Source organism: Tiliqua scincoides, chromosome 3 (assembly GCF_035046505.1).
Source record: "Tiliqua scincoides isolate rTilSci1 chromosome 3, rTilSci1.hap2, whole genome shotgun sequence".
Taxonomy (NCBI): Eukaryota; Metazoa; Chordata; class Lepidosauria; order Squamata; family Scincidae; genus Tiliqua; species Tiliqua scincoides.
The window spans coordinates 176,772,751-176,798,439 of record NC_089823.1 but is presented as its reverse complement, the minus strand read 5'-3'; the positions used below and the strand labels follow the sequence as shown (position 1 = coordinate 176,798,439).

The 25,689-nt window shown below is 43.0% G+C and overlaps 1 protein-coding gene across 1 annotated transcript in view; it reads left to right on the top strand.

Moving 5' to 3' along the window:
- The first annotated feature begins 9,412 nt into the window (after positions 1-9,412).
- Positions 9,413-25,689, top strand: part of GRK5 (G protein-coupled receptor kinase 5) — a 199,364-nt gene continuing 183,087 nt past the window's right edge. Inside the window, exon 1 of the mRNA XM_066619362.1 lies at positions 9,413-9,680. Coding sequence (XP_066475459.1) covers positions 9,629-9,680 — 52 coding nt within the window. The 5' untranslated portion in view covers positions 9,413-9,628. The remainder of the gene's footprint in view (positions 9,681-25,689) is intronic.

Here is a 25,689-nt window from a genome sequence, read left to right as displayed (position 1 = left end):
GGAGACAGGAGACAGTCTGTTGCTGCAGTATTCACAGCTGCAGACCTGCAAGCCCACTCAGTGGATGACTCATCTGCTGCAACAGCTCATAACACAGCCCTCCATTTATGCGTCTTCTTTTCTTATTACGGCAAGACCGCATTTCAGCTTTTATACTGAAAAATATGTTAGCGCTTCACTTGCAGCCCCCTGGAAAGATGGCTGCTGGACCCCTGCTCCCAGCCCATGTTGATCAAATAGTGTTTTGTGAAGTGTCACTGCTCCACTATAAAGGTAAAGTATCTTTGTTCTTAAAAGAGGCTTTGAAACAGATTTTAAAAGGTTTACTTGGGGCACCCCCCCCCCCCGTCTTCATAGTTCTAGGCTTAAGAGATTTCCCTCAAATGAAATCTAGAGTGAGTGACGCTTTCTTAATTTTTATTTTTTTAAGTGCAGGGGAGATTTTAGCTAACAGACCCTCCCAGCACAATAGATAAACACTGAATTGCAGTGCAAGCCTCTGTATGTCTACTCAGAAGCAGGCCTCATTTCTCTCAGTGAGGCTTAAAGCCAGACTTAAAGTCAGAGTTTAAAGGGCAAATACTTATGTTACTGGAAGAAATTCCCAATGGTACTTACTCCTGACTGAATAAACATAGGATGGACCTGTGTAGTGCTTTGCATGCTTACTTGGAAGTAAGTTGTATCAAAGATGGATGATAAACTTTTGAACCTTTTGGCTTTTAACATGCCAAAAATTGTGGGGCTGGTAAAAAGTATGTAACTGGTAACAGTTAAGGCATATAGCTTTTAGCACAATTTTCTTTAAACAAGAGAATACAGATTGTTGAAATTCAATTGCATTAGTAACACATAGTAGATGACAGACTTTTAAAATTCTCTACCAGTTCAGGCCTGCCTACAACCTAAAAGCCACCCAAATAGAAATTCTTAGAATGAAATCTCCAAAGCCCAGCCTTTTTTTAAAAGTATCTGAGAAAGCAGATTCTATACTTGTGGGATCTGTGTGATCTGGCTGTCTTGAACGGGCATACAAATGGCAATTTTAAAAGGGCAGACTCTTGGTCCCTAGCAGCCATGACTGCCAAAGGCTTTCAGATGTATGTTCAGGAAGGAAGATGTAAACCTACCTCATTCTGTACCAAGCCAGGTCATTGGTCTCCAGGCCAGGAATATTCTCTAATGTCTTATTATCCATCCTGTCTGAGATTCTTGTGGATATGGAATATGGGACTCTTGTACAGACAAGGCATGTGCTGTCTGTGAGCTACTGCTTGTCCCCATGAAGAACATGCAACAGTTATTGGATCTAGGTAAACATTTCATTTCAAACTATGTAAGCTAATATTGAAATAGTATAATTAAATATTTGGATATTGAGGCATTGATTGCAAATTCAATCAACATTAGTGTTTATGTTGCTTAGGAGGAACCAGATAGAGTTTCTTTCCAACTCTAGTAGGTCATCAAAGTCATCAAAGCATTTAATCAGAACAATTACTCAGTGTAACAGTTTGGGATCTGATTTTTTTCCCCTGCAGTTTTGCACCCCTAATAGAATTACTCTTCCTTTGAAGTAACTTGCAGCAGAAGCCTGTGCATGTTCACTCTGAAGTAAACTCTACTGTCTTATACCTAGGTAAGTGCATATAGCAGTGGTCTTCAACCTTTTCTGTGCCACAACCTCAATAAATAAAGTATGAGATTGGGGACCAACTGCCAATCCCACCCACCCACCCCCTCCTTGGACCCAATTTGCAAATCCCTGCCCCTGTTGCTGCACTTCCTCAATAATGTACTGGAACCAGGCAGATAAAACAGTAACTTAAAGTTTATTAAGGGGTTAAAACAGGGTTGTAAAACTCGTGGGCCGAAATAGCATTCATGATGCTTGTTGAGGGCCAGAAGTGATGTCATTAAGCAGGAACTGACATCATTAAGCAAGTCATGACCAGAAATAAGTACTTTATCTCACTTAGGAACTCATCAATGGCAAATGAAGAGAAAATGTGCAAATCTTGACCATATTTTCAAGATATGAGAAAGCCTAATTATGTGGGCCCTGTCAGCCGGGTCACCTCAGCTAAGCAGCTGAGAACAGCCAAATGACGGTGCTGGGAGAGCTGGATAAAGAGCTTCAGTGGGCTGCATCTGGCCCCCAGGCCTTATGTTTGACACCCCTGGGTTAAAATTACACAAAATGATGGAAAGAAAATAAAAAGGAGAGAAGCAGACACTTGCTAAGACAAAGCAACAGCACGGGCAACAAGGTATAAAACTATTATACAATACTTTGTTGTCAGGACCAGGTTCTCAGTAATTGAATTCAATAAACATGGTAATAAAATTCATTCAGTTGAAAAGGATGTTATTTATTTCAGTTTTTTATTTTAAATCAAACCCTTGCCTTGCAATGTTTTTTAACGCCACTAGATGTCCTCAGGGTATCGTCCTCCTTACTTCACTTGACAAGTCCTGTTCTTATCCTTGCAATGTCTTTTAAAATCCACTAGATGTCCCCGATGTTCTATTCTTCTTCTGTTATCTTAGTTCTATTGCTTACGTTTGTTGCTATATCAACTGCATTCTGTTCCAAGCAATAGTCCAAGGAATTCAAAACTATGAAACCGCTTTTGCAAAACAAAGAAATGCAGATCTCCAGCCCTCTCCACAGCCAAGATCTCCACAGGAAAATGAAACTGAACATTTCAAAGCAAAGTTTATATTCAAAAACAATTAATTTGTAATTCAATGAGTTTTAGATTTGTAAAGTTAGAGTTATGCTCTCATATTTCCATAACAAGCTCCTCCAAAGCTTCTTTTCAGGTCTCCTCCAAAGACCTCCAAAGCAGGTCTCCTCCAAAGCTTCTTTTCACACAAGCAAACAAATGAGTGGAGAAAATCTCCCCCCTCTTCCTCTTCCCAGAGGGGGAAAACCTGCCCCTCCTTTTTCCCTCAGGCAAAGCTTAATCAGGCAGTCAATTAATCAATCAATGCCAGACACACACAGCAGAACAATACTCACTTAGTTCTTCCACTCACTTAGGCCCCCTTGCTTGGGGCCTTCAGCTTAGTTTCAAAATGAATCCTCACCCACACGGACATTGATGGCTGGGTTCCCTTGGAGAAAAAACAGCCCCTGGCTGGACCCTTCCTCTCCAGAAACATACACCATCTGTAGGATCAAATCTCTCCTAATCACAGATCCTTGGATCTCATCAGACCCACGGTTTTTTGGCAGGAAATAGCATACTTTCCCAAAAGCTTTCAAGAGCTCAGAAAAGCATGGCCATTCAGTTGCCTCTGGCCCTGCCCCCCAGGCCAAGAAAGCTTTAAGAGGTAATTTGAAAGGGTAATAAAATGGATAAGCTATTAGCCTGTCAGTAAGATGTTGAAAATGCCAAGAATCTGATATTGTATTTTGAGCTAGTCAACAGAAGTTGACCCAAAGGATGGATGATAATTTAACCAAACTTACAAGCTATTTTATACACATTTATGTACATTGGAACCAGCAAGTATTAAAAGTTACTTTTACAGATGAGGCTAGACAAAGTCTCAATGCATTCATATCAACACAAGAAATCCAACAGACAATAAAATCTCATGTTTAATAAGATGCCAAGTTCTGACAGTCTTCATGTTGAGTTTTATATAGCATTCTCTGACATGCTTGTAATCATGTCTGTCTGAAGAACATGGCGTTCTAAAATACTTGACTCCAGGTACAATGCAAGGACATTGTACAGATGGACACTGATCCATAAGAAAAAGAAAGATTGTTATTAAAAATATGTACAGTATATGTGACATTTCAACGAAGAAGTCAACAAAGCAGGTTTACATAACTAAAAAAATGGCTCATAGTCTAAACAGACATAAAAGAAACACCAGCAAACAATTCCTTGAAAAGATGCTATGCTACAATCAAGAGGGACAGATGTTCTTCCCCTGCTAAAGATAAGAAAAGTACCACTTTAAAAAAGTGTCCAGTTATTAGGGGGTTGAAGATAACTGTCCAGTGGATAAATGCTCCTGCAGAAATACCGTGATGTGTCTTGAAACAGCAGAGCAACACTCTTGCAGTTAATATAGTACAAAATAGTATTTGTTATAATACAAAAAAAATTAAAAAGCTGTAACAAGACCAATAAGCTGCAACCCTGAGCCTTTGCAGCAATGATGGCATGACACGCATTCAAGAACATACTTGTCTTCCACATCTCTACGTTATCTTCCTTTATCTACAATGGAAAAATTGTATGAGGAAGTAATCTGTCTCTTTGGATAAAATGTGGAGTGATTTGATTTATGAATGCTGTAGTAGACCATTGGAGCTGTTTACTGGTGGATGAAATAACCCATAAGCTGAATGGAAATGCCTCTTTGTGGTTGCAGATATATTCAGCTGGGGCACATACTGAGCAGAATATCAGTGACAATGTGATGGATTTGCAAGCTGTCTGTATTACAGCTGCCAATCTGGTTGTCACTGCGCAATGATAAGAGCAACTGTTTCAAAAGGAAGCGGGATAAAATTGCCGGGTATATTATTTCTGACCATGTTTGAAAAAGAACATCATCACAGCCTTCTGCATGTTTCCTGTATGTTAACAGTAGAAACATCTCAGAGAAGGAAAACTCTGATCCCAAACCTCCACTGCCTTGTGGCTACATCCAGTTATGGAAAAGGCTTCAGGAGTCAACCTCAAGGCAAAATCTGGAGCCGGAGTCCCTGAGGCAGTTCATGGCTGAACACAGTCATGTTCTGGCATCTCCTGCGATGCTGCTGGAACCAACCGTATTGGCCTCTGCCTTTCCATTGGACCATTTCAGCGATGTGGAGAGGGGGGATTTGCTGCAAGGGAAACAGTCTATCCTCCATATCTACTTTACGCAGGCTTCACACACTGGAGAGGACACTCTGTTCCAGAACCACCATTCAGAGCGCGATACCATAGTCTTCCGAGACTGAAGGATGCCAACAACAGTAGAAAACAAGTCTGTAAAATATGTTATCAATGGGATGTACCCCTACTACAAGCCGAATACAATTTACAGTACAATGAAAGTTAACTGGCAGTATAAGAAATCATACAGGCAGTCAGGATATAAGGTGGAAGTGTCCTATAAGGAAATGTTCCCCCCCCCCCCCAAGCTAATCTCTGCCATTTCTGTGATTGCTTCTTCAGTACTGTCATTGAACATTTCTGGGATACATTGACAAGCAACTTGAATCAGAAAACAAGACAGTATGGAATCTTCTTACAGCTACCAAAATGTTTATATGCCAAAGATGATGGCATCCCTTAGCCCAGTTTTGGAGGAATGGTTACTCCAAACACATAAGGTCACTGAGATGACAAAACTTTCAGAAATTATGTGCTTGAGAGAAGGAAAAAAGGAGCTTTTTATTTTAAAGGAAATAAAAAAGCAGCACTGAGACCCTGTTACAGAGTTTATGAAGTAAACGTATAGCTTGGATTTAAACAGAGACTTTTACAGATGACGAGAGGTCTATATAACAAAGCCAGTGGCAATTATCTCTATTTGGCAGCCCAATCCTATGCATGTTTACTCAGAAGTAAGTCCCATTGTGTTCAATGAGATTTACTCCCAGGAAAGGGTGGATAGGATTGCAGCCTTACAGCCCAATCCTATCCACACTTTCCTGGGAGTAAGCCCCATTGACACTAATGGGACTTACTTCTGAGTAGACATGCATAGGATTGAGCTGTTAGATGGGAAGAGGTCTAATTAGTTTCTGTATAATTAGTTTTACCATTTGCGATTTCTGTAGTGTTACACAGTATATTGATACTTGTCACTGAATACGTAGGCTACAATCTTACACAAACTTACCTGGGGATAAGTCCCTTTGACTTATGGGAGCTTATTCTTGAATAGACATGCCTAGAATGGTACTATTACTCAGGCTGGGATATTCACCTTCATTTTATGACGTTGCTTTAGTATGTGAATGTGTTGGTTCCTTTGCTTTTGTATATCTTTTCCTCATTATCTAATATCATGCATTCTGTTTTTTTCTGAATGGATATTTATTTTATTTAAATACATGAACTTTCAGAGAGGAATTCAGAACTTGGTGAAAATGGTTGAAAGAGGAACTCAGACATATTTTTGTTAAACTACATTAGCAGTCAACTCCCACATTCCACAGTGTGAATGTTCTGATGTTCCCTGGACCACTTGAACTCGCTAGAATACTTGACTCATTTTAAACATTTCTACTGAAATGCTCTACTTCTGCTTTTTATTTTTTATGTACAGTATTTGTAAACCGCTCTGAAGGTTATGTGGCGGGGCAGTGTTGCTCATTAAACAAAAGACATGAAAAACATTGGACCCAAGATATGGGTAACCATAGGACTTGGGGCACATCTGGATAGGAGCAGGCAGGGCTGGTCTTGCCACAACTAGGCTTGCGCTCCTGTTTTCCCTTTCCATGGGACATAAATGCCATTCCTCTGGTTTCATAGACAAGATGCAAAATCAAGCCATGCGTGGAATTGCTGCATGTGTCTACTGCATGCCATACACTGATGAGGCAAGTTGGTGAGTTTTTCATTTCAGGCAAGAGAGCCACTAGATGGCATTATGGTACAACTCAATGTCTACCACGGGTATTGTGGTCAATCAACTAGCCTTACAGCACAGCTGTTTCTCAAGTGATGTTATTAATCACTTCTGAGAAGAGACAGAATTTCTGGATGCTATTGTGGCCAAACTGTAAGCATTTGAATCACATTTCTCATGAGATAATGTAACGGTCTCTTATGTCTTAAGAGCCTGTAAGTAAACACATACAGGAAGAACCCAGTTGCTGGGGGCACAACCAAGTGTTGATTCAAATGCTATGGCATTTGGAAATTACTTCCATGTGATCTGAACAGTGGCTGTAACAGAAAGCAGTTTGAAAGCTGCTTTCCATGCAATTCATTCATGGAGAATCTCCAACGTCAGTGCCCAGATTGGGCAATACTTGAGTTGAGTTCCCATGGAAAGCTACTTAACTGAACAGACATTAACAAAAAGTGGATGCTACATTGGCGGTTCTCGCTGTGGGTACAAATGGAAGCCACACTTTTAAACCAACACATTGCAGCACATGTTGTCCACTGGAATTGGTGGGTCTATTCTAAAGTAGGTTCCGATGACTTAACTACTGCAAATCCTTCCTGATAATAACAGTGTTGCAACATAGGAAATGAACTATTTGCTATTGTGTAACCTCTTCCTCTTGATCCACCCTATGAGCTGAAGATTATACAGTATCTAACAGCAGCTATGAAATGAAATTAGGTGTTTTTGTTCAATACAACATGAAAAAGGGGTTCCTAACAGTGGAGAAGAAAGCAAGTAGTGAAACATGCCATTTCATGCGCTCTGGTGGTTTGCATTTCTCTCTTAAGAAATCTGAAAAATCTTTCTTTCAAAATGTCCATTTCTTTCCCTATAAAAATAATTTGTAATTTTTGGTACCAATATAAGGTTCAACTTCCAACTATTTATACTGCATTTCAAAACTTAACCTTAATATATATATGTAAACAAATGTGTTGGATAATGTGCCATAGCAAGAAAGCCATTTTCCTTCTGCTAATTACTACATATATTTAGTCACAAAAGTGTCACTTTCTTTTCTTGAAGGATGTTATTTGCCTTAACAACTGTAGGTGAGGCAGAAATTCAACAGGTTCATATTTATATGAAGCTGCAGTGAGGCTACACTGAGTGCCTCATATATATATATACACTGAGTACACATATATAATACATTCATATTACATATATGATCATGTAAAAAAATTCAAAATATGTGTCACTAAAATAAGTACCTTATGGGTCCAATTCTATCCAACTTTCCAGCACTGATGCAGCTGCAGTGCAGCCCCAAGGTAAGGGAACAGTTCTTTTACCTTGAGGAGGAATCCATGACTCCCCCCCCCCCCCACTACAGGATGCAGTGCAAGCCACATTGGCATCCTTGCATCCGCACTGGAAAGTTGGATAGGATTGGGCCTTAAGGCATTCACACATGTTGTTCAAGCAAGATAATCTAATGGTACACATTACTTAACCCATTTCTGCCCAGCCCATAGGCATACACATTGGATCCCTGTTGCATATATGCAACGTTGGGCAGAAATGGCTTTTAATCATAGTATTCTGACTGCAAATTTGTTTTTTAATTAAAGTCGACTAGCTGATCAATAACCCTGTAAATTGGTAGCAGTGGCCTCTGCCCTCCCCCTGCCAAGGAAATGTGTTCTAGAATAATGAAAATTGTTTATTATAAATCAACAGTTTTCAACCTTTTTCATCTCCTGGAACACTGACAAGGCACCAAAATTGTCAAGGCACACCATTTGGTTTCTGACAATTGACAAGACGCACCATGCTGCCAGTGGGGGGCTCACATCCCCCATTGGCCTGACTAATAATCGATCTTCCCCCAAATTCCTGTGGCACACCTGTAGACCACTTATGGCTCACTATTTTGCCATAGCACAGTGGTTGAAAATGGCTGTCATAAATGAACACATATGAACATGCCTCTAGGCTGCAATCCTATTCATACCTACCAGGGAGTAAGTCCCTTTGAACTCAGTTGGGCTTACTTCTACGTAGAAATGTCAGATTCTGCTGCAAAGCACACAAAGTCGTGTTTCCAAGGTTTCCATTTTCTCTCCCCAATCAAATGCAAGACTGCAGTATGTCTCCCTCCAATGAACTGTCCACTCCACGTGTGTGTAGGAAGGAATACAACACCAGAACCAGGGGACATCCACTAAAATTGAGTGTTGGGAGAGTTAGGACAGGCAAAAGAAAATATTTCTGTACCCAGCATGTAATGAGTCTGTGGAACTCCTTGCCACAGGATGTGGTGGTGGCATCTGGTATGGATGCTTTAAAAAGGAAATTGGACGCATTTGAGGAGGAAAAGTCATCACAGGTTACAAGCCATCATGCGAATGTGCAGCCTCCTGATTTAAGAAGTGGGACTGGGTTACCTCAGAATGCCAGATGCAAGGGAGGGCACCAGGATGCAGCTCTGTTGTGGTCTTGGGTGCTCCCTGGGGCATCTGGTGGGCCACTGTGACATACAGGCAGCTGGACTAGATGGCCTGTGGCCTGATCCAGCCATATGTTTTTGGAAACCCCAAAGCTGGCCGCCCAAAACTAAGACTACAAGCCCCAGCCTGCCTGGCGGACTGGCGCTAAGGAATTAGCCAGCTGTTGAGCACGGAGCCTGCGCAATGCTGCGGAACCCGCTTGGTAGTGCCACACCCCCGGGGAGGGAGGCAGCAACATCTGAAACCTGAAACCATCAGAGGAGGGTTCGCAGGCAGGCAGGCAGGCGCGGAGAATGGAGTAACCGAGCTCGGGAAGGGGGTGCTCCAGTTCTGGAGGAGGGAGGGAGAGCAGGGAAGCAAGCAGTGGCTCTCCGCGGAGGAGGGAACTCCGGGGAAGGGAAGGGGCAGCATGCACTAGGGACGGGGCTGCGGATCCCGGCTCTCGCACGCACAGAGCCCGAGCCCCGGGGAGGCGGAGGCACCTCTTGCAACCCACCCCGCCGCTGCGGAGCCCCCGACGGAGCTTGTCAATGGAGCTGGAAAACATCGTGGCCAACACGGTGTTGCTCAAAGCCCGGGAAGGTAAGCGCGCCAGGGAAGGGCGAAAAGCGATGCACGGCCAGCCCGGCGGCGGAGGGAGAGGAGGAGAGAGGTGATGCTGGTGGGCTTGAGCAGCTGCACCGGTGATGCGCCTTGGGAGGCAGTCTGGAGGCTCTCTTGGTCCTACGGACGCGGAGGGGCGAGTGTCAAGACACCGCCGACCTGATCTGGGTCCTTCTCTCGCCCCCGGTCTGGCGCCCTCCCCGGCGTGCCTGTGACTTCAGCGTGCATTGTTTTAAAAGGTCGCCAGCCAGTGCATGCGTTCACGATGTGCAAAGAGCACAGAGATGCCAATGCTCCCGTTCTCCTGCTAGCGAGATCGAGAAGCTTGCACAAGTCTGGGGGCTCTTGATCTGGGTGGACTGAATGGTATGGGGGGGGATGTGCAAAAACCAGGATTCTGGGGTCCTGGGGTGTGTGTGTGTGTGTTTTAACTCCGTAATAAAACGTCACCCCGTCTGACAGAGGCAAGGGAGGGGGGCGGATGTCAGTGGAGTGAGGCGAGAAGCAATTATCGAGCCTCCTGCATATGCAAAAAAAAAAAGAGAGAGATTCCTTTCAGATTTGCAGCTGCAGAAGGAGGCGGAGAGCAAAAGGGGGTTTTGCGCCTGCTGCGTTGTCGTGGTGTGTGTAAAATTGCAAATGAAGGTCCAGTGCTCCTAGGAGGAGGGTACTACAGGAGTGTGATGATGCCACCCACTTCCCCAAGTGATCACTAGAATGATGGCCATCTCTAGCTTCATCACTGTGACTGATTCTGATTTTCTTTACAACCCAACGTAGTCTGGGCAAGGGAAGTCGCTTTCTGGTCTTAAATGGCAGGGTGTTTCTTCCCCTCCCCAACTCTCCCCCCTTTTGACTCTAACTGAACCTCTGAGAGAGGATATCCTCTGAGATGCAGCCACAACTGAAAGGCTCCGGATGGCACAGATTTTCTGAATGCAACCTGCAGCATTTGAGATATTTATTCACAGTATTTAATGAATGAAAAACCCCATGGTCGGAGAAACCAGCGGCTCCTGTAATATTTTTTGCTTCCCTGTTTTCAGGCTCAAGCAACCCTTCTAACTAGAATCAAGAACACTCCACTACATTATCTAACCTAAGAGATGTGCTGTTCTGTCACTGATCTCTTCCAGTGCTGTCACTGGAAGTGATCAAAGCCATTCATTTTCACTTGTGCCATATCCCTGGTGCCCTTTAATCAAGGGGTGGGTGGGGCACTTAATATCAGTCTTTTGTTTCCCTTCCCTCCAACCCTACAGATGCACTGTGATAATGATTGAAGCAAAAATAAAGCCTGCAGGATTATCCATGCAAAAGTACATCTTATGGTCTCTCTTATGGCTTATTTTAAGATTGTGGTCTGAATTGCATAAGTGGATGTGAACAGGCTGCTGGATGAATCACTCCCTTATAACACCATTAAACATATTAGAGACAAACCTTCAGTCCTTCACATTTTGTGAATATAGCAACTGTGTTTCCTCCAGTTATATCAAACATATATATCGTGAAACCCATAGGGGTACACTTGCTAAAACTGGTGACCAGTTAATGTTCATTTGTACAGTTGATTGTCCAGCGAAAATAAATGGTATGTAATAATAGAGATGGTAATTTTGAGGCAGTGCCAGTATTTCATTTGAGTAAAAAATGATGTATGGGGGTGCGGTGGGGAAACAGAATGCATCATTCAAGATAAGAGACAGACATTGTTTACCACTCTGTCATCACTTGGCAAACATCCTCACGTACAAATTAGCGCTTTAGGCCCATTTTTCCATGGTAAAAGCAATGTTTGTATTTGTGTAGGGGGCAGCATACAGTCTCGCTGCCAGCTGAATGTTAGGGAGAAATGGTCAGAGAACATCTGTGCTGGGCCACCTAGTGTTTAAGTATGGTTGTGCATTGTAGGGCTCGGGGAAACTTCTGAACCTTTTGCAGATTTAAGCAATAAAAAAAGCCTCTGATATTGATATAGGCTCAGTAGCTGTTGAGGGAGAAGTTCTTTTAATGAGGTGGAAACACAGTTCTCTTTGCTTGAACCTGACGTTATTTGTGACATTATGTTGCTGCAAATGTAGCTTAAGCACCTGGATGATCCTCTCAGAGATGCTTTTCGAAGCATCTTCATTTCCCTTGGAAGCACATGAAGTAAAGTTGGCAAACATGAAATGGTTTCCTATTTGGTTAGGCACCTGAAGCCTTGAGTAAGTAACAGAGGCTCAAGAATAATTCACAGTGACATTTTTATTAACGGAGATGATGTGCCTGCAGTGATGTCAAACGCAAGCAGTTTATGACGAATGAGACAATTGCATGTCTTCATGCACACTGCTTGGAGTGAGTTCTGTGGTTTGTCTTTCACAAGAAAGGCATCTCTATGCAGGGAAGATGCAATGCTTATATAGGAAGCTGTCTTCTGAGACAGAGCATTGGTCTACTTATCTCAGTATTGTCTACTCTGACTGGTAGTAGCTCTCTAGAGTTCCAGAAAGGAGCCTTACCTAGTCCTAGCTTGAGGTACTGAGGTGTGAAGCTAGAGTCTTCTGCTTGCAAAGCTGGTGCTCAACCTATGAGCTACATCCTCTCCCCTGCTCTACTGGACCCTTGGAGTTGAGCACTTTGGTAATGGATTTAGGCATTACTGTGACTCATTAGTGATGATAATTTTTTTACAATTTTTTTCTGGGTCCAGAAATAGGTGCTTTTGTTATTTTTAGTGTATGAGCATGTTTCAGTGTAGTACTGCCATATGGTGGATCACTGTGTCCGTGGAGTGAAACATTGAATTCCATTGAAATACTTAGTTATAATCAAGTTTCACAGAAGAGTTTTAAACTGGTTTAGTTGCAGTGATCATAGTTATACAGTCATGAATACAGCTCCTTTAGCATGTAAAGTTCCACTCACACAGATAGTGCTATCTAAATGGAAAATAATAGCACATCTCTGGCCAAAGAATGTATCAGTGCTTAATACTTGTCCAAATAACAGAGTCCGAAATTTTTGGAACATTTTGTCTGAGAGATGTTTCCTGACCTTAAGTTCAACATAAGTGGGCCCCATTGGTAAGGGTGTATCTACACAGCAGCGTATTAGGGCATTGGATAATATTGATCTCTCATAAACCTACACAACAGATGAAGACAGTGTGGGCAGCAGTTCAAGCATAGGTTGATCCCCTGTGTTGCAGTCTACCTTCTGGCAGGGCGACTAAAGTGGCAAACTGGGGCTGAAAGATGCAGATTCTCTCTGAACATTGCCTTCATATTCCAGAATTCAACCATTTCCCTACCCAAGTTAGTTTGATCCCTGGCTTTGCCCATCATTTGGGACCGGTTACTCTGGTTTGGATCTTGCTAGTAAAGTGGCTATTCAGAAACTGGAGTTTTAAAAGCAATTTGTCCAGCTGTACTGTCACCAGAAACCAAATCATTATACAGATCAGCTTGAGCTACAGGAACAGTCCTGACCTCCCCTGTCCTCCTTCCAATCTTCTGTCAAGTGCTGAGCCACAACTTATAAAGCACAAAAGAAGGAAATCTTCCAAGAAAAATGCATCCACACCACAACATAAAAACCCCAAACCATAGGTTTTTGCTGAACATTCATGGTTAAGCTAATTTAATTTTACAAAAAGATTTATTGTGAATCATTTACTGTACAAAAACGTGTTGCTGTCTTGGCATGAGCATGCTTTTGGTTTTTTGGTGTCTGACGCATCAGTTATCAAAACTCAAGGAATTGTTGCCTGTATGGTGAACTTTTCCGCAATCACGTCTTTTTAGTGTACACACTGCCCAGTTGTCTGTCAGTTACTGAAATGCTTTAAAACTAATCCAGCTTGTTTATAGTGGGATACACTATGAGGCAAATCCGGTGTCTGAAAAAGCTCAGTCACAAAGGCCAACGAGGGTGTGAGAAAGAAACCTAGTTATGTCATGACATTTTGGCAAGCCAAAGTTCTGAAAGACATTTGCCCAGACACTTAAGATAACAGCATGGCTCAGAGGCCTTGATGTTTAAAAAGTGAGTGATGCAGGCAAAAATGTTGGTATAGCAGCTGGGAAGCAGACTAGTGGATGAATGTAACAGGGAAATTTGTCATCTTTTTTTAATATTCCCTTCACCTCTGCCAATCAGTGTATTGTATTATGCAATGAAATTCAGTGTGTTCATTAGCAGGTAAGCTGTTCAATTACCAGTGTGACACACACACAATTGATCTCCCTCTCTATGCTAGAAAATCATCTACAGCCACATCTTTGAAGCTTCAGAATCATAGGCTTTCTGATGCTGGTGTGATTCTCTTTTGCATATAAAAGGATACAAAAGATAGGATGTCCTCACATGAGCGTACTCATGTAGAAAGCTGAAGTATTGTGAGTGGATCATATGACTGGTCATGGCTGGAAAGCTCTCATGTTCAGCTGCCTTTGTCTGATTGATGTTTGATGTTTGATCAAGCAAATCATCACATCAATCAAGCAATCAAGCATTGATCAAGCAGATCATCACATGTTTGATGAGCAACATGTTCAGCTGCCTTTTTCTGACTTTGCTGTTGGCTTAACTTCAGAAAACCTTTTGCAGGAACCAAAATTATACAACTGTTTCTGTCCTTGTCACAGAATTTTTTTTTTAAAATGTGGAACCATAACAAACAAGTTTTTCCCGACAATTTTGCAGTGATAAAGGTGTTCTTGAGAAGGCATCTTTCAGGCTATAAAGCACGGAGGAGCGCTGAAGTTGCTTGTTTTCTGGCAGTTTGATCACTCTGGCATGGGAAGGAAACTGCGACTCTTTTCCATCTTAACCAGTGATTGTCAGCTTGTCGACAGTTGGAACCGACCTCAAACCCCAGTCTGCATCATGGGATGTGATTTCAAGAGCCCAGTGAGTGGAGGGAGTGGGCAAGTGAGTGGCTCCTTTTCTTTTCCTGTCTTGTGTCCTCCAATCAGCTTGTAACTGCTACTGTGTCCTTGTGCCCCTTCTTTTCATCCAAGCCAATTTTGAAAGGAAATGGGAGGACTGTAGTGTCTCATACTAGTTCACCTGTCTTCCCCTGTTCTGTTCCCCAGCCAATTGCACTTGTTCTCCAGGGACCAAAGTCTCTGGAAAGCAAACAGGGAAGATGGTTGCAATGAAGCAACTCATTTGCATTGTTCCACTGTTATCTTATGGTGCTTATGGACCAGGAAGCAGTTGGGTTGGCCCTGAGAAGCTTGTGATCCCTCAGCCAGTGCCAACTTAACCAACTTCTGATATCACAAATGGATCTTCTAGATCAGCGATTTTCAATCTTTTTCATCTCATGGCACACTGACAAGGGGCTAAAATTTGCAGGGCACACTGAGTTTAGTTTTTGTTTTTTTTACAATTGACAAGTCACACTGTGCTGCTAGTGGGGGGGCTCACATACTCTCCCCCCCCCAAAACTCCCACAGCACACCTGCAAACCATTCAAGGTTCACCCATGTGCTGTGGCACAGTAGTTGAAAATCACTGTTTCTTTTGATTGTTCATATTCTCCGTAGAGTTCAAGCCTTGACACCTCGTTGATCTAAATAGCAATTCTTTCTTTGCAAATGCACATTTAATCCAAGTTAGACTGGGCCTCAGTGATTTGTTTTGGAGACAACATAGTGCAGTGTTTCTCAAATTGTGGGTTGGGATCTGCTAGGTGGTTTGAAAGCCAATTTCAGGTGAGTTGTGTAGCACCTAACTCAGCGGCCATAGAAAATACAGAGTTGAAAATACAGAGTACAGAGCTGCTGGGCAGGGTGGGCTTCCAGTGGGAGAAAGGCATGGTGCTTTGCCCTGAATAGATGGGAAGATGGGATGCTGGAAAAAGGGAAGGGTCGTGTGGTTGAAGAACGATCTATGTCTGTGTTCTGCTTTGACTTCCAAGCTGAAATGTTTGAATTCTGAGCTATGCTAAATAACAGCACTAGCCTTCTGCGTAATGGGACCTTTGGCTAATCATGGCTTAGATTTGAAGCCTAAATGGATGATGTCACTTCCAGCCATGACATCACTTCCAAAAATGTGAGTCCCAGTGTTAAAAAGTTTAAGCACAATTGGCATAGTGCCATAGGTTCTAGAAGTAGTATATGATATTTAAGAAGAACTATTTTGTAATAGAGGAACTCTAAAATACTACAAACTGTACTTAGCAAAAGGAAATTCATTGATCATAGCTCATAGATGACTTGAGCTGTTTGTGTGACTTGCTGTAACTGATAAGTTATTTGCTATTATTTGTACTTTGAATTTAGCATGTTTCATAAACTCTTACCATGCCATTTGCATGAAGTGTCCTTTGCTACAATCATTGCATGCAGTGCTAAGTGTGATTATATGTGATGAGGCTCCCTGAGGCATCTGGTGGGCCACTGTGAGATACAGGAAGCTGGACTAGTTGGGCCTTTGGCCTGATACAGTGAGGCTCTTCTTATGTTCTTATTAGTAGTCTTGCTGTGAGTAAGGGAAATCCATGTAGCACATGGAGAACCAAATGTTTTGACTTGTAAAAAATCTGATATGGTGCAATTAAAAATGCTGAAAGTCATTATTCTTAACTGCAAGTGTGTCATCCATCCAAAATTCTGCGAAATCAAAAATGGTAGTATTAAACGTTGAAATTTCTTTAGCCATCAGACTAAGATATCACAGAATCAAAATAAAAATAACATCACAGAATTTGGGCAATGCAGCTCTGAGGTAAGGGAACAAACACTCCCTTTCTTTGAGGAGGCCTCCATGAGTACCACCCAACTGCAGGATGCAGCACACATCACTTTGGCACCGCTATGCCAGTGCTGAGCACTGACCTAAGGGGTTAGGATTGTGCCCTTACTCAGTAATCAACCTTCAAAAGAGAAACCTGCAGAAGAAAAGAAAGGAGGAGTGAACCTTTCAAAGGTATTTTGAGACCACTTGCCAGTGTGAAAATAACAAGGTGCTTTTGCAGGTGGATGAGTCAGCACTTGCTCCCATCAAGCCCTCTTTTTGTAGCAAGTTCTGTTTGCTCCCCTTAAAAAAAGACTTGGCCAGTTCATAGCTCAGTCATCAAACAAGGTTTGCGAGCAGAAACTCCCCGGTTTGGTCTCCTGACAAGAGGACAGCAGGTCTGGGAAAGACTTCTATCTGAGAGTTGCTGTGAGTCAGAGCAGATGAACCACAAGCCTGATTCAGCACAATCCTAACACTATTATTTCTCAAGCACCTAAAAAGCAAGGTGCTGTACATTCACAAGAGGAGAGCAGCAGCTTCCAGCCCCTCAGCAAGGCAACACCTTCCTTTCATTACATCTGGCTTGGATAGCCTGCTTCTGCCTTGGAGCGGGATTTGCAGGGCTCTCTATGTTGGTAGATGGGAGATGTTTTGAAGTGATCTTCTGTAGAAGTGCTTCATCCCATAGTTGGTATCTGTATTTGTGGAAATGATCAAAGCTCTACATGAGCCCTTTGGAGTAGGCTGCATTGTAGATGACAGCCTTAGGCTTGTTGAATTATTTAGCAGATCAGGTGAAAAGAGGCTTTGGGGTCAGACTGGATGTAATCTTAGTCAGATCATTAGTCCTGGCATGCTTGCTTGTGTAAATAAGCACACGGAGGGGAACTGTGAATTGGGCTCATGGTGGGGGATAGAGGGCCTTGTCTGTTCTTTTCTTGCAGTAGTCTCAATGCGGACTGCTCCATGCACATGTTGCTTACACGGGAGGGGGGAAGCTTTCATTGGAGCTGGTGGAAGTCTTTTCTTATATAAATTGCATGTGTAGTTGAAGGCCTGATCTAGATCAAGACTGTGGCAGGGTCAAAGATCCCCGGCCACAGTTCCAGTCCATATTGTGCCCCTGCATGTGCAGTTTACACAAAAAAGGAAAACACAATGAACCTGAATGGTGTGACAAACATCCCGCCCACCTTAGCTCTTGGGTTCATGCAGTAAGCAGATAACATGGTCTGAAATAACACATTTAATGTTAGTCTTCAGCTTCTGAAAGGGAAAGGAGCTCTCTTATTTTATGTGGTTGTGCCTTCAGTAAGAGTGAAGCTGTCATTGGCATTTCCTAAATGCAGGATTGTGGCCAGTGCCTGTACTATTATGTGGTTCTTTGAATATTTACGAACCACACCTCCTTCCCTGCAAACTGCAAGGTGCTGCAATGTTTGGTGAATGCTGAAATAAACAGAAGAGCATTAACATGCAGTGGTGTGCCATGAGTGGTCCATAGGTGAGTACCCCAGGAATTTGGGGAAAGGTCATTTATTATTAGGGCCAATGGAGGTGTGAGCCCCCCACTGGCAGCATGGTGTGCCTTGTCAGTTGTCCAAAACCTGATGGTGTGCCTTGACAGTCTTAGTACCTTGTGAGTGTGCCATGAGATGAAAAAGGTTGAAAATCACTGCCCTAGAAACAGAGGCATAGAACCTAGAAGAAGAGTTTTTCAGTGCTGTGCTCCAAACTCCCATGGCATACCTGCAAGACCTTTTGTGATGCATTAGTTAAAAATTACTGATCTAGCAGAATAGAGTGAAATTGGCATCCTTCTGCTTGCCTCACTGGGCTGATGCGTCTTATACCCAAAGGTGGTGCAACTCTTGTGCCAGCTTTTTGGACAAATAAGTTTAAATGTCAAGTGTTCTACTGATAAGCAGAATTCCTTTCAGCAAATGGATGATTTCTTAAATGAATTACCGGTAGTATATCTGATTCAACCCCCACCTCTTTCTTCAGAAGAGATGGCAATTTTGGAATCACCTGGCATCTTGCATGTGCACTCCCCATTCCAAAACCTTATCACGTTATCATCCAACACTGCTGCCAGTTACCTGCAAAAAAGACATTTCCTTCTCCGCACTCATGTCAGTATGTTCTGTTGGAACAGGTGGATTTGTGGGACTTGCAAGAGGCTTGCACAACATTTAGTGCAGATAGTGTGTATTTGCATGGTTGTTTGAACAAGTATAGAGCCATGGCTAAGGAGGCAAATCATGCAAATGCAAAAAATTATGGTTTGCTTGAACTTCAGCTGTGTAGCATAGACTTTAGGCACCTCCAGCCAGGAGGGTAGTTGAGGAGGCAGGGAGGAGTAGGGCACCAGGACTGCTTCTCTAGCAGGAGAATGGTGCCCTTTGCAGAAGCTTTCACATGAAACTTTGGAAGGGCATTTATGGAAAAGAGACATCAGGTTTGGCAGGAGGCAAACAAAGACATTTGTCTAGGAGGCGTATTCACATCTAGATCGATTCTAAATCTTTTTAGCCCTGTGACCCACCTTCAGCATGGAGCTTAGCAACCCAGAAGTTTTGACAGTGACATGACATACTTGCCACCCAAACTTCTGAATTGCTAAGCTTTCCGTTTTTTAAAATACAGAAAGTCCACCTCCGTATCAGCATGTTCTCGTCAGTAGAACACAACACAACTTGGTCTGGGCAGGTTCAGCGGTATCCCCTACTCAGAGAGGAAATGCAAGTGTGGTAGGGATTGCGTTGAGACTTTAATGCATACCTTTTTTACTGCCCGCTACATGATGCGTCACGCAAGAAATATCTAGGCCCATTGTTAGCTAGCATGCAGGGCTGGGAGGATTCAATCTTGCTTCAGTCTCTCCTTTCCACACCTGATTCTGAGACTCTGGATAATGTTGCTTCCTTTTTATCTGGGGTAATAGCCAGGCAGAGCCCTGGGACTCTGGGCAGTGACTGATGTTTATGCTTATGTTGTGTTGTCTTTGTATATTTTTGTTTTGTTTTGTTCTTTCTCTGTATTTTATGTCAATAAAGTCTTACTGAACTGAACTGAACAACTTGGTCTGGAGTGGGCTGGAAACTGCCAAGCAGTACAAGGCTGACAAAAACACACTATGGAGGCAGGATTTTTGTGTTTAAAAAAAAAAAAAGTGAAAGCTCAGCACAACTCGGGTGGCATTCCATGACCCTCTGAAAATCTGGTTGTGACTCACAGTTTGAGAACCACTGATCTGGACTATTGGCTCTTTCAAGGCCTGAGAGACAGTGTGAAGCTCATGTTAAACCAGAGGTGTCCAAACTTTTTGGCAAGAGGGCCACATCATCTCTCTCACACTGAGTCGGCCGGGGAAAAAAGAATTTGCATTTCAAATTTGAATAAATTTACATAAATGAATATGTTAGAGATGGAACTTATGTGAATGAATGAAGGTCTTGCGATAGCTCGAGGCCTATAAAAGACCTTGCACAAAGCAAGGCCAGCCTTTCCTTTGCTGCTACTTCACAGACATGAAACAAAAAGCAGTGGAAGGAGCCCACAGCTCACACAAGAGGTCGAACAGTCGCCCTCACATTGAGAGCAGTTGTATCAGGCCAGCATGGGCTCCAGCAAGTCTCTAGATGGCCAGAGGCTCATTGGAGACTGGGGGCTCCCCACGGGCCAGATTGGGGGTCCCCGAGGGCTGCAAATGGCCCCAGGGCCAGGGTTTGGGCACCCCTGTGTTAAACTAAGGCTATAATCCTGTGCAATCTTACCTAAGAGTAAATGCCTTATTGAATACAGTCAGTCCTGTTAAACACAGTGCGACTTTGTTCTGAGTGCACGTGCTAGGCTAGCACTCTAATACAGCTTTTTATTGGGGGGAATTTTTTTAAATCTCATTTTTCAATTTTTATGCGCATTTTTTTTGTTGCAACCCACTTCACACATCTGAGACTTATTTATTTAAGGAATTTTCACCCTGCCTTTCTACCACACTCAAGGGCACTTACAAAATAAAACACCAATATAATTATAGATAAAACAATGTTAAAACAAAACAATAAAATACAACAGACTCCATTGGATCACAATTAAAATGAGATGAAATGAACTAGATCTTCAAATTAAACATAAGAAGTTTAAAAGTACAAATATGCAGCAGGAGAAGAAATACTCTCTTATTAAGAAATTTAAAGTTGAGTTTAGTTCTGCATAGACTTGGGGCCCAATCCTATCCAATTTTCCAGTGCCAGTGTAGCCGTGCTAATGGGGTATACACTGCATCCTGTGGTGGGAGGCAGTCACAGAGGCCTCCTCAAGGTATGGGAACATTTCTTCCCTTATCTTGGGGCTGCATTATGGCTATACCAGTTCTGGAAAGTTGGATAGGATTGGGCCCTTAGTGGGGTGTGGCTATGGGGTGGGTGTCATGACGAGCTTCTACACATCAGAATTTACTACTATGTAGTAGCTGGAAACCCTTGGGAGGGTAAAAATACTGGAAATAAATAAAAATACTATGCTGCTATCTCCAGCTACGTACTTAGCAAGCATATAGCTTTATAGGAATGCAGTCCTGTGTCTCTGGTGGCCAGAAAAACAATGGACATCAGACACACAAAGTTGAAAGTATTTTTCAATGTAACTCTAGAGAAATGATTTCCCCCCCCCCCCATGTAATTCTAGCAAAATGATTTTTGACTGTAAAGGTTTCTGTTAGCAAGCCTCTGCAACTCCCCTGGAGATTAGGTAGTGTTGGAACCTTGGCATGTTGTATTCATACCATAACACATTTGTTCTTTTGCTCCTACTTCCCTCTTAGCCAGCAGAACTATCGGAAGCCCCAGTGTTACTGAATTCACAAATTGGAGAGGCCGTAATTGAGTTTATAAACAAAATGTTTTGATATTCCTGAACGTTTCCGGTGTGTCCTCTCATCCTGTTTGCAAGCATATGGAATGGGTGTGATGAACAGTAGAAAGCCTTGAGCTGGGCTGGATGGAGCAGTTGAGTTCTGTCTTCTCTTGGACTATAGCAGTGGTTCTCAAACTTTTAGCATCAGGACCCACTTTTTAGAATGAGAATCTGTCAGGACCCACCAGAAGTGATGTCATGACCAGAAGTGACATCATCAAGCAGGAAAATTTTTAACAATCCTAGGCTGGAATTCTACCCACACTTACCCAGGAGTTACTATCATTGTTAAAAGCATATACATAGTAGCCTGATAAAAGTACAGATCTGTAATATTTCCCCAAATGCAGTCATATACCAGTCTAATATATTAAAAATAAAATACTGAAATGAATGGGGGCCCACTTGAAATTGGCTCGCGACCCACCTAGTGGGTCCCGACCTACAGTTTGAGAAACATTGGACTATAGTATATCAAAGGTATGCCTGATCTTAATCTCTATTGTCAAACAGCTGGCAGAACATTCAGCCTGTTGCTGACAGAATGGCAGCTGTAACATCTGACCATGGTTGTGGTGCAAACCTCTAAGAAACTTCCTCCAACATTTTCTTCTTAATGTTCTAATTGTGGTATTATGAGCCACTGTATGTCCATGCACCATAATTGGTTTCTAGCAAGTTCAGTCATTTGGGACTCTGGCTGGTTAGGAAGATGCTGCTTCTCAAGTACTGTATTGTCACATCATGTTTTGCACTTGGTGCAAGGTTGGGGCTTGGCTCTCCCCTTTGCACCCAATCCCTCCCAGTCACTTGATTGCTGTTCGGCACAAAACAGGGTCATTTTTCATTCAGCCTGTACATTGCTGCAGGCTTTCACTACAGGAGTAATATATAATCTATGAATTTCATGGCTTTCGTTCTTTATTCCAAGAAGGCTGACTGAAAATGTGTGTCCCCTTAATAGATGTGGTGGTAAGTTTTCTTGAATTTTGCTTTCTCTATTTTGCTCACAAACAGAAAACAAGCAATTAGCCAACGAGGAACACAGCTGCATAACACCCTACCCCCCTCTCATGTATATGAGTGCGGTGGTGCATACACAACTGGAACTAATTAAACTCAAATTCTTCTCGTTAGGGAACAGTCTTACAGAATGTAGTAAGAATGAAAGCAGCGTTGGGCCAACAGATATTCAGGGCTTATGGAATTTCTTAGCTTTCCTTTCTAAAAAACACTGCAGACGCAATCCATGTGCAGTGTTACAGCTTAAAGACTCCATCAATATGTGCCATTGCCTTGATTCAACCAGAGTGGCAGGAGGTGCACTGTACTGCTTTAAAATAGTGGGATATATGATGACCCAGAACTGGCACCACGTACTAGTCTCATACAGGAGCTGTGCAGCTGTTGCTGCTGATTCTGGATCCTGTTGCCTGGTTGCCTCCATGAAGAACCAGCTTCTACCATGATACATAGGACTGCTGAGCATTTGTGTGATACCCAGGCTCAATGGCATCACTAGGGGCTGCGGATGGTGCGGGCTGCACTGGGTGATGAGCAAGAGGGGGTGGCGTGCACTGGGAGAGTGACGCACAAAAATTGCAATGGTTAGGAGTAACCCCATCATGTTATATACTGTGGGATGCAGAATTTCCAGCAGAATGCAATGAAAAAACCAGAGTGAAATATCTCCTTTCTAGCAAATGTTATTGGCAAAAAAACTGGAAACAAAAAATGCATGGAGCCCAATAGAAAGTGAAACCGATCTGTATCGCGTGTTTACTCGTGAGTAGGTGAACCTGCCTTAGTCCATTGGAAAGGGCAGGCTGAGAGCAATCCAAAACACCAGAATGGTCCTGATCCAATGAACGTAGCCCCAAAAATCACCCAAGAAGGAGGTCTCTCCTTCCAAGCTTGCGAATGTATGGAAAGCGAAACTAAGCCACATGGTTGCAGTTACTCGTGAGTAAGCAAACATGCCTTTGCTCCTGGGCAGGTCAGGCAAAGGGAAATATGAGGCTACCAGAATGGTCCTGATTTGATGCAATTGGAGATCTGTACTTTTATCAGGCTACTATCTATATGCACTCACTTGAGCAGTCCTAGGTGTGTTAAGTATTGCAACAGTATAGCTTTTCTTGTGTCCTATTTCCCAGTAGGGCTGGCCTTAGGGCAATTTGACCAATTGGGTAAACTGGGCCCTGTGCCTCAACGGGCCCTACACTGCGGCAGCAACTGCAGCATTGTTGCTAGATGGCCCTCCCTCCCTCCCTCCCACCCCTGGATTTGATTGGCTTGAAATAGTCCCCTCCCAGAAGTAGTTGGCAGTGACGCTACTGCTGGGTATCTCGCTGCAACTGCTCATCCTAGTGAGTAGGGGGGCACCGCAAAAATGTTTTGCATTGGGCCCCACAGCTCCTAAGGCCAGCCTTGTTTCCCAGACTGGAGAGGAAGGAACGGTGCTTTCAGTAGGTTTCGTGTTGTAAAAATTGGTCATGCGTTTAATAAACTGACACAAGTTAAACCCAAGCCGCAGTCGGTTGTCTTCATTGGTGGGATGTGAGGGTAAATAGAATGCCAGATGCAGGGGAGTGGAATCGAGATGCGGGTCTCTTGTTGTCTTGTGTGTGCCCTGAGGCATCTGGTGGGCCGCTGTGAGATACAGGAAGCTGAACTAGAGGGGCTCGGGGCCTCATCCAGCAGGGCTCTTATGTTCTTATGTGAAATGTGCTAGGAAAGGTAACAACCATGCCAGACTTGTCAAGCACTTTGTAAGCCCTGAATGTTAGAAGCCTTTGATCCTGATACTCAGGAGGGAGTGGTAGAGTGCTTCTATCTGTATGGAAATCTCTTAAATAGCCTCTGTGGGTTCACCACCACCACCACCAGCGTTTCCATGTAAGGTTTTGTTCTTCCTTTTGTTAGTACTGTGACCATCAATTAAAAAATAAATTTGAATAACAGCGCCACTTTATCATATTTGACTCTGGCTGGTTGCTGTCTTGGTTTTCAGCACTGTACTTCCACATGCTCCTTTGATGCACAATTGCCATCTTTTCTCTCACCACCCAAAATAATCATTCATTAATTTGCAGCTACTTGTAAGACTAGGGTCATTGTTGAATTTCTGGTGCTACCCAAAACAGGTTTGGAGGGAGGAGGAGGAGGAGAGAGAGAGGTGGTTCTTTCGTAGTGTCATTTAGTCCTAAACTTTATTGTTTTTTTTTAATTATCAAATTCACTATACAATTAACCCCATGCCCTTTCTATACTTAATTTATGTGCATATAGTCAGTGGCCTGAGGGCCCAATCCTATCCAATTTTCCAGTGCTGGTTCAGCCGTACCAATGGGGCATGCACTACATCCTGTGATGGGGAGGTAGTCACAGAGGCCTCCTTAAGGTATGGGGACGTTTGTTCCCTTACCTTGGAGTTGCATTGTGGCTGCACCGGTGCTGGAAAATTGGATAGGATTGGGCCCTGAGTCTTGGAGACTGTGCAGGATTTTTCTTCCTCTAAACTAGATTAGAGCATATTTAAGTCTTTCATGATCTCTGTAGTCAGTATTGCCCTGTGCCACGGTTTCTACAAGTTCACTCTGGAATAGTGCCAAGATGATGGCTGACCCCCAGCCACATGATATTTCAAGGTACTGTACAGATAGCCCTTGGCTGTTAACTTAGCAGGCATTTTCAGTTGAGTGGAATTGCATGTGATCTTGACTACCCATTATGGGAACAACATTTAGCAATTAAGAGGAAAATTGACACTGCAGAGGCAACGTCTTGTTTGCAGTTGGAGTTTGCCAAACCTTGAAATTTCTCTTATGTGGAGGGAATGGAATCTGAGTTGGGGGGGGGGGAGAATGGAGTCAGCTATCTGCTCATCAAAGGTATACCTCTTAAACGGAAAAAAAATTGAGGTGGGGTTTGGAGAGTAGCCTTCTCCTCTTCCAGCAACTAGGCCAAAAACAGAACTTGGCCAGGCTGATTTATTTCTACTTGGTTGGGTTGGAAACTCTCTTCGTGTCTTTTCAAATGCCAACAATTGGCCGATAAGACCCTCGATTGGCTTGTGTTCCCCATCAAAATTGTGAGGTTGAAACCGGACCAATGCTTGCTGTATTGGAAATTTATTAATGCTTTCTAGCAAAAATAAGATCTGGAGGCACCTGCAACCTCATTTTGTCGGCCTCTCCTTTATTTAAATCTTTTGTTTCAAGGACGAAAAAGGCTTATTTTTTCTTTGCTGTATGCAGCTGCTTCTCAGTCTACCTGTGTGTGCGCGTGCAAGATGCCCTTTACTGTTGATGTCACCAAGGATGCAAAC